Genomic DNA, 16,784 nt, shown 5'->3' with positions numbered 1-16,784 from the left:
GGGGAGGAGAGGCAAGTGGGAGACAGGGTTGGAAAAGGGTATGGGAGAGGATGGCAAGATCCTGAGGGAGGAAGGACGAGTGGTGTTCACTGGAGCAGGGGTGGCACAGCAGTGGGATGGATGTTCTCTGCAGCCTCCCCCCACGCAGAGCCCCAGTGGAAGCTGGAAGGGGCACCAGGAGAAGCCCCAGCTCCTCTTGCCATCAATCCCAGCACAGGATTTGCAGCACAGCCTGCAGTGACACCCACCAGTGGCACAGCAGCACCCCAATTTCCTGCTCTAGGATTTTCCAGAACAGCTCGGGCTCTGTGGTCCCTGGGACACTGTCACAGGTACAACACCCAGCACCCTGGTTTCTGATGGAGCACCCTCTGCAAATGGGTTGTGCACCCCAAAACAGCAGCACCCAGCTTGTACCAGCTACAGGCTGGGGGGTGGCTGGGGATTCTGGGGTGCTCTGCAAAGCTCCCAGTAATGCTGGGAGGGTGCTGACAGACCCCCATGCACAGCCCAGGGCAGGATTTAACCCTTGTGCCCTTCAGTGGCAGCTGTCACGTACCCTTAGCAGGCGTTTGCTCAGCACCATGGGCATCCCAGCAAGGGAGAGCAAGCGTGGTAATTCCAAAGAGGGATCTCCCCATCACCCTCCAACCAGCTCCCCTGGGTGTTTGCAAGCTGGGATTGCAAACCCACTCTCCACAGAGCGGTCCCAGAGGCTCAGGCACCCCTGTTGCTGCCAGGATCCAGTGGCCACCAGATTTCTAACACCCACGGCGCTGCTTTGGTGTGGGGAGCTGATGGGGCAGGGTTCAAGCAAAATGGGGAGCAACTCCCTGTCTCTGCACAAGTCACCCTAAATCTCAGCTGCCACTGGAAAAGCTCTTTGAAACACAGCTGCCAGGAAGCCCTGACACAGCCCCACTGCCACAGGGGTTTGTCATTGCTGAAGGGGACCCCACAGAGGGCACTGAGAATCCCAAAGGACCCAGCCCTGAGGGTTTGTCTCTTCTGAGGCAGAGGCACAGCTCCATGTGTCCCTTCCTCACAGGAGATGGAAGTGGGAGCTGCTGTCCCTGCTCTCACCACCCCAACCACACCAGCAGTGCCCTGGGACCCCCAGCCGTGCTCCAGCTCAAAGGATGCCACAGCACTGGGGCAGCCAAGGATGGTGTGACGAGCTCCCAGGGCAACCTCTGACCCAGGGAAGGAGATACATCTGTTCATGCCCCCACTCTGCCAAGTCCTGACCTCAGAGGGGTTTGGCTTGCTGCTCTGCACTGCACTGGGATCAATCCAGGCTCCACTCCCCTCCTGTGCCACCGATGCTGCCGCAATGGCCCAGCCAGCACTTGGGATGGGGGCTGAAAGCACCCACCAGCCGCTCACCCACGCCATCCCGCTGCTTCCTCCCATTCTGGAAGAAGCCAGGAGGCACCCACCTCCCCCCAGAGCTCCCACCATACCTCAGACAGGCTGAGAGCACCCTGGGGGAGCCCAGACCTTCTGCTTCAGCGCTCCCGTGCATCCCTGTTTCCCGGCTCCATCACGGGCTGCATCGCGTCCTCGCCAACAACAACCGGTCCTGCAAACCGCCCGGGATGAGGGTAGGCAGTGGGGTTGGGTGGCAGCAAGCCTTCCTCCATGGGCAAGCCAAGGAGCAAAGGAATGGGTGCTGAGGGTGACACCACAGGGACACAACCAGCTGCCTCTGACCAGTCCTGGTGCAAATTAAGGCAAGGAGTGGGGACACAAACCCAGCTGAAACTCCAGCCTCCGGGTCATCACTCATTCATTCCATCATCCCCCCTTGGAAGGTGGAAGCAACCACAGCTCCTGAGCCAGAGCATCGCCCTGGAATCAGCTTATAAACCCCCTACAAAGCAGCAGCTAAATTTAGTTACAGCTGAACCTGCTCCAGCCACAAATCCAGGTGACGCTGGCGCGGGGACACAGCCCAGCACCCCACAGGTCAGCGGCCAAGAGGAGAGGCTCTCTGAGGAACAGGCTGCAGAGGAGAGCACAGGGTAACAGCACAAGAGTGATTCCCCAGAGAGCTGCAGCACGGCCAGGGTGTTAAGGCAAAGCTCATCCAGGCACACAGCCCTCATATGGACATGCCCACCATCCTCTGAAGAGTTCACCCACCCCCCAGCTTCCTCGCAGCACGGGGTGATGCCACGTCACACCCCACGTGCCCTCATCCCCCTGAGCCACAGAATCACAGAGTCATAGAATCCCAGACTGGGCTGGGTTGGGAGGGACCCCAAGGGTCACAGAGCTCCAACCCCCCTGCCACAGGCAGGGACACCAACCTCCAGGCCTGGAGCTACACAAGGTTGCCCAGGGCCCCAGCCAACCTGGTCCTGAACACCCCCAGGGATGGGGCACCCACCCCCTCTCTGGGCAGCCTGTTCCAGACCCTCACCACTCTCTCTGGAAAAAACCTCCCCCTAATATCTAATCTAACCCTTCCCTCCTTCAGCTTCACTCCATCCCCCTTGTCCTGCCATTATCTACCATTTGAACAAGCTGATTCCCCTCCTGTTCCTCTGCTCCCTTCAGGGACTGGGAAGCTGCAGTGAGGTCCCCCCACAGCCTTCTCTTCTCCAGGCTGAACCAGCCCAGCTCCCTCAGCCTCTCTTCATAGGGGAGCTGCTCCAGCCCTCTGAGCACCTCCGTGGCTCCTCTGACCCCTCTCCAACAGTCCCACATCTCTCTTGTACTGGGGCCCCAGCTCTGGACACAGGACTCCCATCCTTTCCTGCCCCCATGACCTGCACCCGCTTCTCCTCCACCAGTGAACAGGAGGAGAGGGACCAGCTGTGCCCTGCCCACATGAGGAGGTGGCACAGCTTTTGTCACAGAGTCAGAGCTGGACAGCCAGGGCTGGAGAGCAGTGGCCAAGCCATGCCCAGAGCAAGCTGCTCAGCCACCCCTGAGCCCCCCAGCCCACACCCATCACTTCTCTCACAATCCTGGCAGGTCACCAGTGGCTGCAGACAAAAGCCAACCCAGGGGAGCCCAGTGTTACCTGTGAGGGATTGGCAGGGGGGACAGAAGGGGGTTCCCCTCCTCTCTGTGGATGGACCAAGTCACTGCAGCAGGTCCTAATCCAGTGCTGGGTCACTGCAGATCACTGCTGAGTCAAGGAGGCACAGCCAGCATAGCCAAAGGAGCACATTCCCATGGAAAAGCACCACTGATGCTCCTGAAAGCTCCACAGAAGCAACAAGGTGCCACCCAGCCCCTGCCAGGGAGAAGCAGCAGGGGAGATGTGGTGCCACCAGCCCTGTGGCCTGTCCCTGCACCCAGCAGCTGCTGCCACAATGGGCAAATTTAGCACCTTCCACACATTTGTCACGGCAAATACACCACATTTCACAGCTTGTCACAGGCTAATAGGAACATGGGTAACAGCCCACAGATGGCTTATGCAGCTGACAGTGATTGCTGGAGGTCAGCAGCATCCCACCAAGGCACCTGGCCGCAGGCAGCCCCGCAGAGCCACACACTCCCAGGTCCCCAACACTCCCAGGTCCCCAGCAGGAGCAAACAGTCAATACCAGACATACAGGACACAGAGATGGAGTTAATTAGCTTGAAAGTGTAAATGATCTCATCAGGCTGTGCCAGATCTCTGCCCCAAGGTCTGAACCAGCAGGGGTGACAACCTCTCAGGGATGTGTCCTAGCAAGGAGGGGAATTTCGCCACCTCTGATGCTGCTGAGGGATGGTGGTATCCCTGTGAGCATCCCAGAGGAGCATCCCTGCCAATCTAACCTTTGGGGAGGGAACAACCTGCCAGGGGAGTGCCTGCTGCTGTGGGACAGAGTCAGGCTCTTCCTTCACCCACACAGGACAAGGACCACGTCATGGCTCAGGAGTGACACAAGAGGAGGAAACACCGTCACTTCACCCACCTGGGGAAGGAGCCCTCTCCATGCTGCCTGCTGCCTCAGAGATAAGTGCTGCCTTCCTTCCTGGAGTCATCAAAACCCAGGGACACATCTGCACTGCTGCTGCTGCTTGCTGCACAGCAACCCCCCCTCCCCACCAAGGGAAGGGCCCTTTCTGATCCGCTTTGCAGCTCTGGACACGTTCACACGGTGTCAGCGCTCCAGCTGCACCGCACGGCTTAAGCATCAGCAGTCTGGATTCAGAGCGGTGGGAGAGGCTGCAGATTTGCACCCAGAGAGGGTTTATTTGTCCTTCCCAGCCCCTGAAATACTCTGAGGAGAAAGTGAAGAAGGAAAACACAAGGATGGAGCCACCCTGAATCCCAAACCATCTCACACAAGAGGTTGGATGGCATCGAGCTGTGGCTTTGGGCACTGTGACAGCCATAGTGCCCACAGCCAGTGGCCTGAGGCCAGGCTGGCCAGCCAGCAGCAGAACCAGCAGTGCTGGGACACATCCAGCCCAACACACACACAGTGCCTGACCACCAGCAGGTCTGCCCCAAATCCTTGGAGTGACCTTCAACCAGCTCATGAGCATCCTGGCTGCTCAGAGCAGAGCTGCCTGTCCCTGAGACAACAATTGGGGCTGAAAGGTTGGGCTGAGCCTCACCAGGACACAGTGCCCCCTCAAAAATAAAGTGGCATGGCATAAAAATGGGAAGGGTGCAGCCAATAATCCTCCCACTCCCTATTATTGCTTTTCTTTCCACACCTGTAGATGTTACAGAAGGAGCCCTGAGTGCAGGAGGAACAAGTGCCACAGAAACACACAGAGGTGGAAAAGCTCACTGGTGCCTCAATGGGGAGTGGGAAGCCACAAGAGCAGAGCACGCTCCAGCCCAGCATCCCAGCAGGATCCCAAGGCCAAGGTGCTCCCCAAAGCACCCACGGTCCCAGTCCAGGGAGCACCTTGTGCCCCAGCAGCGCCCATTCCTCTCTGAGGACTGCGTGGCAAACAGACACCCAGGATGGAGACACCCGCCCTTGGGTGGAATGCATGGCTGGTCCCATGGTGGTGTCTCCAGGAGTTTTATCAGTCAGTCATGTTACTTGGGGCCTCTCACTCTCAACCACCCAAACACACCATGCCCAGACCATCCCCCCAATAAGGAGGACCTTACCCCAGAGCGGCAGAGGAATCCGTGAGCGGTGCTGGCACGACAGCCAGACCCCGCCTGCAGCCAGTGCCATGACAGACGTGTAATCCCCCCTGTGTGATAAGGGAGGATTAGGGGGAGACAGTGGCAAATCCACCAGCCTGGCTGTGTTAACAGGCCCCTTAATCCCATCCCCATGCAGCCTGTATGGCGGCTACCAACCCCTTGGCATCGTGTGTGCAGCACGACCAAGGGAAATTCAACCAGGGCTCCAAGGAGATGCCAAAGCCAACAGTCCCCAGGGGCTGGGGATGGCAGTGACACCTCCTGGGAGCCCCCCAGGGAAGGAGCAGGGTCTCAATTCCAACACACTGTGCTCTGACATTAAGAGATGTGCTGGGTGCTTCAGCACAGGGCAGCGCTGCCCCCTTCCACCCCAAACCTCGCTGAGCAGAGGGTCTGGTGGGGCAAGGCATCGTGCTGAGGATGCACCAGGGCCAGTACAGAAGACACACAGGGACAACTGAGACCTCACAGTGGGACCTCCTGCTGCAGAGGCCGGCACTGAATCATCCCCTTGCAGTGTTTCCCTGCTCTCAATAAACAGTCATGGCAGCAGCAGCAGCATGGGGACACTCACAGGGGGCTTGCAAAGTGACCCAATGCCATGAGAGTGGGCAGCCTCCACTTTTGGGGTGCCTGGAGACCCAATCCCAGCTCAGGACTGCTCAGGGAGCCTGCAAACAGCTCTCACAAAGAAAGGCTGAATGAGGCTCTCACCGGGTTTTTCTCTTCTCCTCTGCCTGATGGAGCAAACTCCAGGCTGGAACAGCATCTGTCCCTGTCCGCGTGGCAGCGAGCAGCTGGCGTTGCCCACGGGCAGCTCTGACCCTGGGATCTGGAGGAAGCTGCTTCAGTCTGTATGAGGTTTCAGCCTCCTGCGATGCCTTTGCAAACCTCTCTGCTGCAGAAGAGCTGCAGGAGCTGTGGGTAGCAGCTCTTTTTGTGGCAGCACCCCCCACCCCACTCCTCTCCCAGTGCCGTAACTTCCTGCTGGGCAAACCCGCAGCAGCGCGGTGCCGCCATCCCAGTGCCCTCTCCTTTGACACACGCTGGCAGAAGCATCTCAGCACGTCAGCCCAGGCAAGAGCCCAGCACAGCCCTTGTGATACCAGGGGCAGAACCCCAGAAGGGATCAGCCCACCACTCTTTGCCCCTTCCCCACATCCCATCCCATGCCTGAGGTGCCAACAAGCAGCATCACAGGCACACAGCAGCTGCCTGAGGATTGCCCGGGGTGTGGGCAGGGCTCACCCGGGCACAGCGCTGCGTTCAGCACGGGCAGCAATGCCTGCATGGGTGGGCAGAGCTGTGCATCACAGAAGCACGCCTGGTCTGGGTTGGAAGGGACCCCAAGGATCACACAGCTCCAACCCCCCTGCCACAGGCAGGCCTGGAGCTACACAAGGTTGCCCAGGGCCCCATCCAACCTGGCCTTGACCCACAGCCTGCATCGCTGACACCACACTGCCTGTCCCCAGCGTGCCAAGTCTACTGACAAGCAGCCACGCTGCCCTGGCACACACGCTCCCACCTGGCCTCTGAAGCTGCCGTGGGGACGTGACAGCTCTTGGCCACCAAAGCAGGAGGGCAGAGCAGTGAGAAGCAGTGCCTGGTGCTAGTGACTGCTGTGTCCCCATCAGCTCGCACGAGGCTCTGAGGGATGGCCCAGGAGGGAGCCCGAAGCCGCACGAACACGAGGAGGAAGAGGAGGAGAGGTGAGAAGCCTCACGGCACGCTGAGGTTAACGCCAGTGGTCTGCAGGAGCACCAGCCACCAGCCCCAGCTGGCATGACACATGTGAGGTCTGAGTGATGTCATCTCACTCAGGAAGGACTCAGACGACGACGACGATGATGATGATGATGACAATGATGATGACTACGATGTCAACCACACAGGGAGCCAGAGGAACGCATGGCCTGTCTGAACAGATCCAATCAGAGGTACCCTCACACCTCCAAATCAGAGAAGCAACACAGGATGTTCCAGAGAAAGCCTCAGCAGCTTTGAGTGCAGGGGCTGGGCTCTGCATCTCCACATCTCCGCTCCCCCAGCTCCCAGCCCCACTCCAGCAGCCGTGCAGGCAGGAATGGGCTCCAGGGTGCCACCCCTCAGCCTTCCCCACCTCCCCCAGGGAACAGCACCCACCAGTTAATTCCTCCTCAGCATGGCAGATCCACAGCACAACCACCGGGCACGCACGGACCCCCAGGACAGTGTTCTCCTCCAGCCAGGATTAGGGCTGGGTTAGAGATTTAATCCCCATCCAGGGGCTTTTCTGGGTCGGTGACATGGTTTCAATGTGCTGCTCAGTGTGTGTGTCGTTAGCACAGCACAGATAATTAACACAGACATGCAAAAACGGGCTCCTCCTGTGCCATCACCATTGCAATAGGCACAGGGAAGGGAAGCGCTGCCCTGCTGCAGGGCTTTGCTCTGATTTTAGGCAGCAGAGCATCTGCTCAGGGATGCTGAGGGCAGTTGGGGACAATCCCTGCCACTAACAAAGCAAACCCAGGGGTTGAAGCCAGTGTTGGCTTGCTGCAGAGCCTGAATTAACCCCTGTGCTGTAAGGACGCAGAGGGTGGAGGGCTCCGCACTGGCAGCACTGGTGCAAACTGGGAGGAGCCCAGCAGGCTGCTATTCCTACCAGGAGCTCTGTGCTGGGGTCAATCACCCTGCCTGCGCCTGCAATGTGTCCAGGGACCCTGAGGGACCGCACTGCATGCCCACCCCATCCCAGCAGTCAACTGTGCCAGGGCCCAGCCAGGTTTGCAGCAGCAGCATCACCCTGACCACACACACAGTCAGCCCAGGACCTGACCCTGGGAGGGACCCCAGGCCCTCATCTCCTACCAGCTTGAAGCCACCCTGCAAGCACAGACACACACAGCAGCCAGCGTCTCACCGAGAGGCACCGTGAAAAGCCATACTCCAGGCTCAAGGCTGCTTGGGTGAACCTGATGCTGCTCAGAGCACATGCTCAGCATCAGCCCAGTTTAATATGGAAACAGTTTTAGGAGTAGGGATTAATCACTGCACTGTCCCCAGGGGGGCAGAGGAGCCTCAGCACTTCTTGAGGCCAGCAGCAAAGTCAGCAGCTGCTCAAGCCAGCAGCACGTGGCACAGGGGGGCTCCAAGGGAGAAATGCTGCCAGGGATGCTGCTGGGCACCCCAGAGAGGCTTCAACAGCCTGTGGCTCAGAACCAGTCTGATGCCAGCACTGCCTTTTGTGTACTTATACCCCCTTGGTGCAAGTTCAGAGGGTTAAGGATGTTCTTTGCTGATGTGATGGGGTCCACAGCGTGGAGCCAGCCAGAAGACGAGCACGGCTACTGCACACTCACACCCCCAGTTCAGCCACCTCCAGCTCTGCCACAGCAAACCCCATTCCCAGTCAAAACTTATTTCCAGCACCACCCACAGCCCTGAGAGCTCTTCCTGACGCCCAAACTGGTTTCCTCAGCGCATCAGCCTGCTGTCTGCTGCTAAATCCTGCGACAGGAGCTTTCCCAGGTCCTTGGCCCACACTACACAACTCAGCCCCGCACTCCTCAGCTCCATTCCTCTAATTATCTCTTTCATTTGTTGCTTCTTATTTTTATGTACATCCCACTCCTCCCACAGAGCAGATTGTGACTCCAGTTCCTGCGCGTCCTCCTCATCGCTCCTCATCCTCTGCTCACACTGGGCATCTTGGTCCTGGTGAGTCCTCCTTGGTGTGGCATTACAGGAGATACCCAGGTTCGGACAGGAACAGAATGAAGGGCTGGCTCAAAGAGGTCTGAGCTTAAATTTAAGCCCTGCAACATTCAGTCCCTCTGTGTTTGAGATCCTCACCTGTAACACAAAGCTCCAGCACGTCCCACTCCGCCTCATCTGGAGCATCACTCACCCAGGGGCAGCAGGAGCCGCTTTGCCTTTGATCTCCAGAGGAGAAGCACCCGGAGTGGGCTGAGGCAGCACCAGGAGCACACAGTGAGGAGGTCACCTTCACAGAGCAGCTCTTTCATTTACATATGTATTTATTTATTTCTACTTGCTGGCTGCCACTCCCCAAGGCTCCGGGGGCATTTACATAATCGGATCGCGGCGGATGGATGGATGGATGGGTGGAAGCGGCAAGCGCCGGCCCTGGAGCACCCAGCCCTTCCTTGCAGGCAGCCAGGTCCAGCCCTGCCCTGTCCCCTGCCTGCTGGCTGGGTCCCAGCCAGAGCAGGACCCTGCCCCAGTGAGCCCAGCACAGCAACAGGGGAGGAGCAGCTCCTGGGAGAGACTGGTCACAGGTTTGAACTCCCCCCGAAAACTCCTCGGGACGGTAACTGAAACATGTGGAGCATCCATCAGGATGGGCTGGGAGCCCTCTGGAGGAAAGATGGCCACCACAGAGAGTTTCATTTCTCCTGTGAAGAACTATGGGCCCTTCAAAAGCCCCCTGTGCTCCCTGGGACATGGTGTGCTGAGAATCCCACGGGGACTGAGGTGGGCAGGACCAGGGTGAATTGTCACCTACTGCCCAGAGACACCTCGTGCCTCCCTGCAGTGATGGTTCCTGTTTCCATGCAGAAGACTTCAGGACCTTCGCCCAGCACAGAGCCACTCCCCCACCCCACAAAAGGGTCCTGCCCAGCACCTCACAGAAGGCATCACCCCACAGAGAAAAAGATAAATCAAGGTGGAAAAGGGCTCTGTGAAGGAAAAGGGAGCAGCAGCCCACAGTGATGGGGTGGGTCCCCCTCCCTCCTGGCCCCCACAACCCCGCCCTGCTCAGCCTCCTCCTGCCTTTCGAATCCAGCGTCCCCCAAAGCGTCGCTGATTCACGGGGGTTAACGTCACCCTGCCCACAGCTCCATCACCTCTCCCCAAAACAACAGGCTCATGAGCAAGCCAGGAAGTTGCCACCATGACCCCAGAGCTGCCACTCCGCTCCTGTCCTGCTTCCTCCATGCTCCAGCCTTTCCCCTTTGGACGTGTCCTTGAGACGCTCAGTCGCGAGCTGCAGTACAACAAGATGCTCTCACAGAGGGACCTCTCACACCCACCCAAAAACACATGCCTTGCTCCCTCCCTGTCCTTCTTACCTGCCTGGTGTCTTGCACAAACCCTGTTTCTACTGGTTTTTTCCCTTCACAACAGGTTTTGTGTTGTTTCCCACCATCCAGACAGCTTCGCTCACGCTTCTATCACGTCGCAACATCGCAGCCTCCTCCTCTCTGGGCTGGACACGGCAAATACTGCTCTGCTCATCCCTTCTCAAAAGGCTGCTGGAGAAATCCTCTCCTCAGCAATTCCCTGCCCACATCCCATCGCTGATCTGCCTTCTAACAGCAAAACCCCGCTGCTCCTGGCAGTGCTGAGGGCTCTGCTGTTGCCTCGCGCCGCTCGCGACACACTGCCGTCCGAAAACTTCCCCTGAGTCTCTGCGGGGAGAGCGCTGCACAGGCAGCCCCAAAGCTGCTCCAAAACACAAGATGCTGTCTCAGGAAGCCCTTTTTCCCCTCTCATGGCTACAAAATCCCACAAGAGAGGGAGGACAGAGAGGATGCTGTGACCACAGGGCTGCTATTATTATTATTATTATTATTATTATTATTATTATTATTATTATTATTATTATTATTATTATTATTATCATTATCATTATTATCATTATTATCATTATTATCATTATTATTATTACTACTACTATTATTTTCAAAAGCTCACATAAAACAGCACACAACCCCCTTTTGCTCAGGGCTGGGACAGCACTGAGACAGCACTGCTCCATTCACAATTCCCCCAGCTCTGCCTTCATCTGTTATTCCAGGTCTGTGAGGCTTTCGGGTGCACTTGGGGTTTGTTTATATTTTAGGGGTTTTTTTTGCTTTTGCTTTAAATATTTTATGAAGTTTGACTCTCTCTTTGCCTCCCCAAAGCTCACCGGGGAAAATCAGGCTCCTTGGGAAGGGCTGTCTCACTGTGATGGAGACAGATCCACACCCCAAACAGAAGATGTCCAAAAACATAATCAGAAAGCAGCGTCACGTAGCACTAGGCAGGGAGCAGCGTCGCTGCCAGCACGTTCTTCATGACCTCCAACTGACGGGTCTGTGAGAGCGCAGCTGGCACCAAGACAGCTCACAGACCCCGAGGGGGTTAAATCCCCCAGTCGTGTAGAACACGGGCAGCTTCATGGAAGTCGATGAGGATGGAAGCGACGTGGGGATGTGGGTCTGAATCAGCAGTGGGCAAACAGGCTGCAGACTGTTGTGCCAGGCTGAAAGGCACCACCCGGCACAGCTGAAAGCCCCTGTGCACCCCAAACCTCTGCTGTCACCCAGCTTTATGCCCAAAAAGTCCTAATTTGGGGTATCCAAAGCACACTAAGGATCCAGCAGACCTGTGTCTTGGGGGGATTACACACGCCCATGCTCGCTCCCCAGGCTGCCCTTTCCCAACTTCCCATTCCCTCACGGCGGCACTGAGCCGACACGGAGCCAGCGGCGAGTGCCCGAGCCCAGCAGAGAGCATAAAGCCAGTGAATGGGGAGAAAACAGGGTCACACAGGAGGGAAGGATGATGGAGAGAGAGAGAGAAGGAGGAGGAGGAGGAGGAGGAGAAGGAGGAGGAGGAAAGCGCTTCTCCCTCTGCCTCCTCGGAACACGGCGGCTCAGGCAGCAGCACTTACGTTGATCATAGCATTGGAGGTGATGCGGAAGAGGGTGGCTCGCTCGTTCACCGCCTTGATCTTCTCGCCGCTCTCGGCCGGCAGCTTCAGGTTCTCCAGCTCGCTGAGCGAGCGCTGCAGGGCGGCCCCGTGCTTGGCGATCAGGTCATTGCAAGTGCTCAGATCCTCCAGCTTACTCGAGAGGGTTTTCAACGTGCCGTGCAGCTCGCTCTTGTCTGACTGCGAGGCGGGCTCCTCGTCACCCGAGTCATCTGCAAAGGGAGGGATGGAGGGGGGGAGAAAAAAAATACAACCCAGTTTCCATGGTTACCCCTGGACCATACTAACCCGCCAGCGGCGCGGGCAGCGGGACCTCCTGCCTCCCCGCGCACAGGCAGCTCTGCGTGAGATTGGGGTCCCTGGGAGCGGAGTGCGGGGTGGAGGAGCAGCGCGGGACATCGCGCAGAGCCCCGCTGAGGTGTCCCAAGGGACATCACTGGGTTGAGGGATGCTAAGGCTGAGGGATGGGGGGTGGCATGGGGTGCCAGGGCCACCCCCCTAAACTCTCCACGCAGGGCTACACGAACCGGGTACAGCATCAGCACACCCTGAAGTGGGAGCAAATCTTGTGAGGCTCTGTGACATCTGATCTGGGCAGGTGAAAGTATTTCACCCAAGGCAAAGGTCACAAAACCACAGGGGAGAGTAGCAGCCTTCACCCCAAACCATCCTCACACCTTCAGAGGGCAGAAAACTCCACGATCAGCATCTTAGGTACAGCACACATACTACTGCTACAACTCCACAACACTTAAAACCAGGAAGCCAACCCCAAACCCAGCAGCGAGTGTAAGACAGCACTTCTTCAGCTCACCCCAGCACTCCCCAGGGAAGGCAGAGGAGGTGAGTGGCTCCAGGGCCACCACTGCCCAAAGCAAACAGAAAAAGCCAGAGCAGGGGAGATCCCACACACGGTCTGCACCCCATCCTTGTGTTCAAAGTTCAGCCAAGATTTCTCCAGGAGCGCCCCAAAACCACTGCACAGAGCAGCCCCGCACCTCCCCTCCTCAATCATCTCTTTCTTGATTAAAAAGAGATGGGGATCACTAAGTACAGCTTCTCTGGGAGGGCTGGGTGGGGATGAGGAAGCCCCCCCACACCAGGCTGAGAGCTGTGATGCTGCAAAGCACAGAGCTTGAGGACACCTTGTTAGGGGTCTAACACATCACCTTCTCGTGCTGCGAGGGAAGGAGAAAAGCCCTTTTCACTGAGAGGTGGGTGTTTGGGTTTTAGTCTTGGCTCATTTGTAAGACCTTCTGAAGCACTGTAGGTATCAGGAGTGACGTTCAGCTGTTGCTCCTATCAGCTTTGCTGCTCTCAGGCCAGCTAAGGAGAATGACACACACAGCACCCTTCACATACCAGCACCAACACGGGGTTCCTAAGCACAAGCTGGGAGACAGGAAAGGACAATGAACCTGGCACAGGAGCAGAGCACAGCACCATGCTGTGAGCCACCCCAAGAGGATGCAATGGGACAAGGCTTGTCCTGCACTGTGAGATCCTCCCCAGCTGCCCCAGGATGACAAGAGAAGACAAAGTCCTGCTGGGAAATGGGGTCAAATGCAGCAGCTCGTGATGCATCAGGGCAGCATCTCACAGTGCAACCCCTGGTCTGTGCACAGCCCAGCCCTGAGCACCCACAGCACACAAACCTCCAATTTAAAAGCCAGGAGGTGAAAAGGAATAAATAACCCATCAGTGCCAGCATTCCTTGCACCCATGAGAAGCCAACCAAGACCTCCCCAAAGGAGGTGAGCAGCCAGCCAAGGCGCTGAGGGCACAGCCAGCTCCCAGGGAAAGAGCTGCACGGCTCTAGGGGACAGGCCCAGTGCTTTGGAAACACGTGGAGGAGCCAGGCAGGGGCAGGAGAACAGGAACACACGGGATTTGAAGGCTCCATCCCTGGTACTGCAGCCGTGGCACGAGCTCATGCCGCAGGCATCCTGTGTGTGCCAACTGCACAGGGCTTAGAGAGAAAATTTAAGCTGCTCCACCAGTACAGAAAGTAACCAACACTGGCCCAAGGGACACTGTCTGGTTCATCTCTCCCTCTGTGTCCTTCATCCTGGGGCTCACAGGGGCACTGTGGGGCCCAGGTGGTGTATTCACACCCCTCCAGACTCTGAGCTCTGTCTTTGTAGCCATCCTGAGCTGGTGTGTCCAATGGACAGAGCACGCTGTGCTGTGCAGTGGATGCTCTCCAGGAAAGGGACATCATGCTGCTGTCACTGCTTAGAGCCATCTCACTGAGGCTTTGCAGGGCAGCCTGTGTCCTTTCCCCACATCTCTCCTTCTCCAGCAACCACAGGGTGAGCTTTCACCAGAGGTCCTGCCCAGTGACACCACTTCCACCTTGCAAAGCTCCAGCCTGCGATGGGGCTGCTGCCCTGCTCCGCTCCAGAGCTGGTCTGGAGGGTGCCCCCAGCACTGTGCCCTCACCCCACACACGCCCCAGCAGCACACACCCTTGGCTTTCAGCACACAGCCCAGTCAGGCAACTATCACCACTGTCAAAAACCACCACGACCCCCTATGGGATTCAAGGGGACTGACCAAATCCCAAATCCTTCTCTGCAAAACCCAGGCCAAGCAGGAGGAAGCATCTGCCTGCCCAGCTTCGGGCAGCATGGAAACCCCCCAACCCTTCCTCTGCCCAGCTCACAGCCTGGGGATTCTGGTGGTGATAGAAATGCCCCGACACAGGGAGGGCACCACACGGGCTCCATCCATCCTGTGCCAGGGCATTACTTCCCCCCCGTCGCTGCCCATCTATCAAGGCTGCAGTAATGACCCTCTCCTGCCTGCTCAGCTCCAGCCAGGAGGCACTAACGCTCCGTGGCCCATTTTTTATCACTGAGCAGAGTTACATAAACTCCTCAAAGCCCAGGAGAAAGGGGGAAGGCACCCGGGTCAGACCCTGCCAGGCGTGATGGCGCTCGGTCAGGCTGAGCTGAACAGCCCTCACCAGCTCCCCGGCACCCCCAAAGCTGCTGTTGTGGCCACACTGGGATTCTGATGGGCTGGATCCCACCTTCCTCCTCCTCCTGCCTAAGCAAACGGGGGAAAAGAGGGTGTCAGACCCTCTGGGAGGCTGCAGACCTCACATGGGGCTGTGAGGCTGGAGGAAGCACCATGCTGTGCTGTCTCAGGGCAGTGTGGAGGATGGGAGGCTCCTTCCCTCCCTCCCTGGGGAGCACAGCCCCAAAACTGGCACTGACTCCACAGCCCCAGCACCCCAACACTGGGACTGACTGTCACCTTTGTGCCTCAGGGTACAACACAAATGTCTGGAGCCAGGTAATTCGCTCTGATTATCTCAGAACAAAGCGGGGGATGAAGGAAGCACAGAGCCACAGTCACAATCACATCAGAGCAAGTAGAAACTGTCACACAAAGACCCTCCTGTCCCTCAGGTCCACCCCACCAGGGCCAAGCACAGCCACCAGCTCCCAGGACAGCTTTCCAACCTGGGATCAATGCCAGGACACCTCCCAGCACTGACAGCCTCCTCTCCTCACCGCTCCAGCAGCACCAGCGTGGGGCACTGGGAGTCCTTGGAAACTCCTCAGCCCTCACGTCACTCCCTGGAGGTTTTCTGGCTGTAAAGGTGGTTATTTGTGAAATCCTGGCTCCAGGACAGCCAGGAAGTCAAATGAAGCCTTGGCTTTCCCTACAGGTGCCAGGAACAGCACCCTAAAAGGGCCAGGAAGCCCCAAAGTGCAGCCCTGTGAAGCCCACCACAGCCAACAGAAAAACAGCCAAGTGCTGTGGGTGGAATTCCCCTCGTGTTTCACCTGCTCCATCCTCCTGTGCTTGCTCCACTCTCTGCAGAGATTTCAGCAGGACAGGTGAGCATCCTGCAGCACTGGGCTGCTGGCAGCACGCTGCTCTCCAGCCCAGGGACAAGGAGGTGTGAGGACTGGTGGTGCTGTAACTCCTTCTCTCAGGAGCTGGAAGAAAAGCTGACCAAAGCCAAAATATGTGTGGAGGGCCAAATCCACCACTTCCCTTGTGCAACCAGCAGCCTCACAGATCTGCATCAGCTTTGGTCCCACAGCTTCTGGGTAGGAGCAGCCCCAGAAAGCAGGAAGAGGTGTGAGGCATCACCTGGAGGCCCTGCCCTTGGAGCATGGCCAAGGGTCTCTGGGACCCTTCCCTCATTCCAGCCTTTCTGTCCACTGGGACAGGGCAAAAATCAGGTTTGGGTGTGTTGTGAGTGGTTAAACCATCCAAAGGTCAGGAGATACCCACAGCAACAGAGACTGTCCAGGGCTCCTCATTCAAGGGCAAGGACTTTGCAGGAGCAAACCTGCCCACAGGCTGGCAAACCTGACCATCCAGGACTCCAGCAGCCTCCCCAACAGGGCAGGGGGTCCTAATTGCTCTGATTTCAGATCACAAACCTGCTCTGAAACAGGGGAAACTTGTGGTTCCAAACATGTGGGCACTAGGGAGGGGAAACAGAACTCCTGATTGTTTTCCCCATGGCTTCAGCTCTTGTCATGAGCAAAGCTGCTCCTGACACAGACCCAGTGTGGCCATGGGACAGGACACTGGGGACATCTGCCAGGCTCTGCTGTGAACTTCCCAATACACACAAGGAAGGATGAGGCAGAGCAGCACGGTGAGCATCGCTGCCCCAGCCCAGACCCACCCTCATGGCAGAGCCAGCCAAGCAAGGGCTGCACGGGTGGGGAGCACCCTCAGACATGTCCCAGAAGGTTCCTGCTGCAAAGGTTTCAAGTTCATCCCAACCCAAATTAAGTTGTCACAAAGGCTTTGAAGTTGGGGGAGCTTCCAGCATGAGCCAGGGCAGGGGGAAGCTGCTGGAACTGGTGTGGTGAGGGGATGCCCTGCGCTCTCCACCCCTGAATGTCACCCTTACACCTTTCACCAGTTTGGCCCTTTTGGATCCTCAGCTCCAAGCCCCAGCAGCTCCCAAAATCCCACCAA

General features: G+C 57.6%; 1 protein-coding gene across 1 annotated transcript in view; it reads right to left on the bottom strand.

Moving 5' to 3' along the window:
• The window catches only part of OSBP2 (oxysterol binding protein 2), a gene marked incomplete at its 5' end in the record, with an annotated part of 108,444 nt that overhangs the window by 20,973 nt on the left and 70,687 nt on the right, over positions 1-16,784 (bottom strand). Inside the window, one exon of the mRNA XM_084272273.1 lies at positions 11,790-12,040. Within this exon, the coding sequence (XP_084128399.1) occupies positions 11,790-12,040 (251 nt within the window). The remainder of the gene's footprint in view (positions 1-11,789; positions 12,041-16,784) is intronic.

Source organism: Gallinula chloropus (assembly GCF_964237585.1).
Source record: "Gallinula chloropus genome assembly, chromosome: 17".
Taxonomy (NCBI): Eukaryota; Metazoa; Chordata; class Aves; order Gruiformes; family Rallidae; genus Gallinula; species Gallinula chloropus.
Note: the sequence above shows the minus strand (reverse complement) of the source record. Positions and strands in the feature narration are given on the sequence as shown.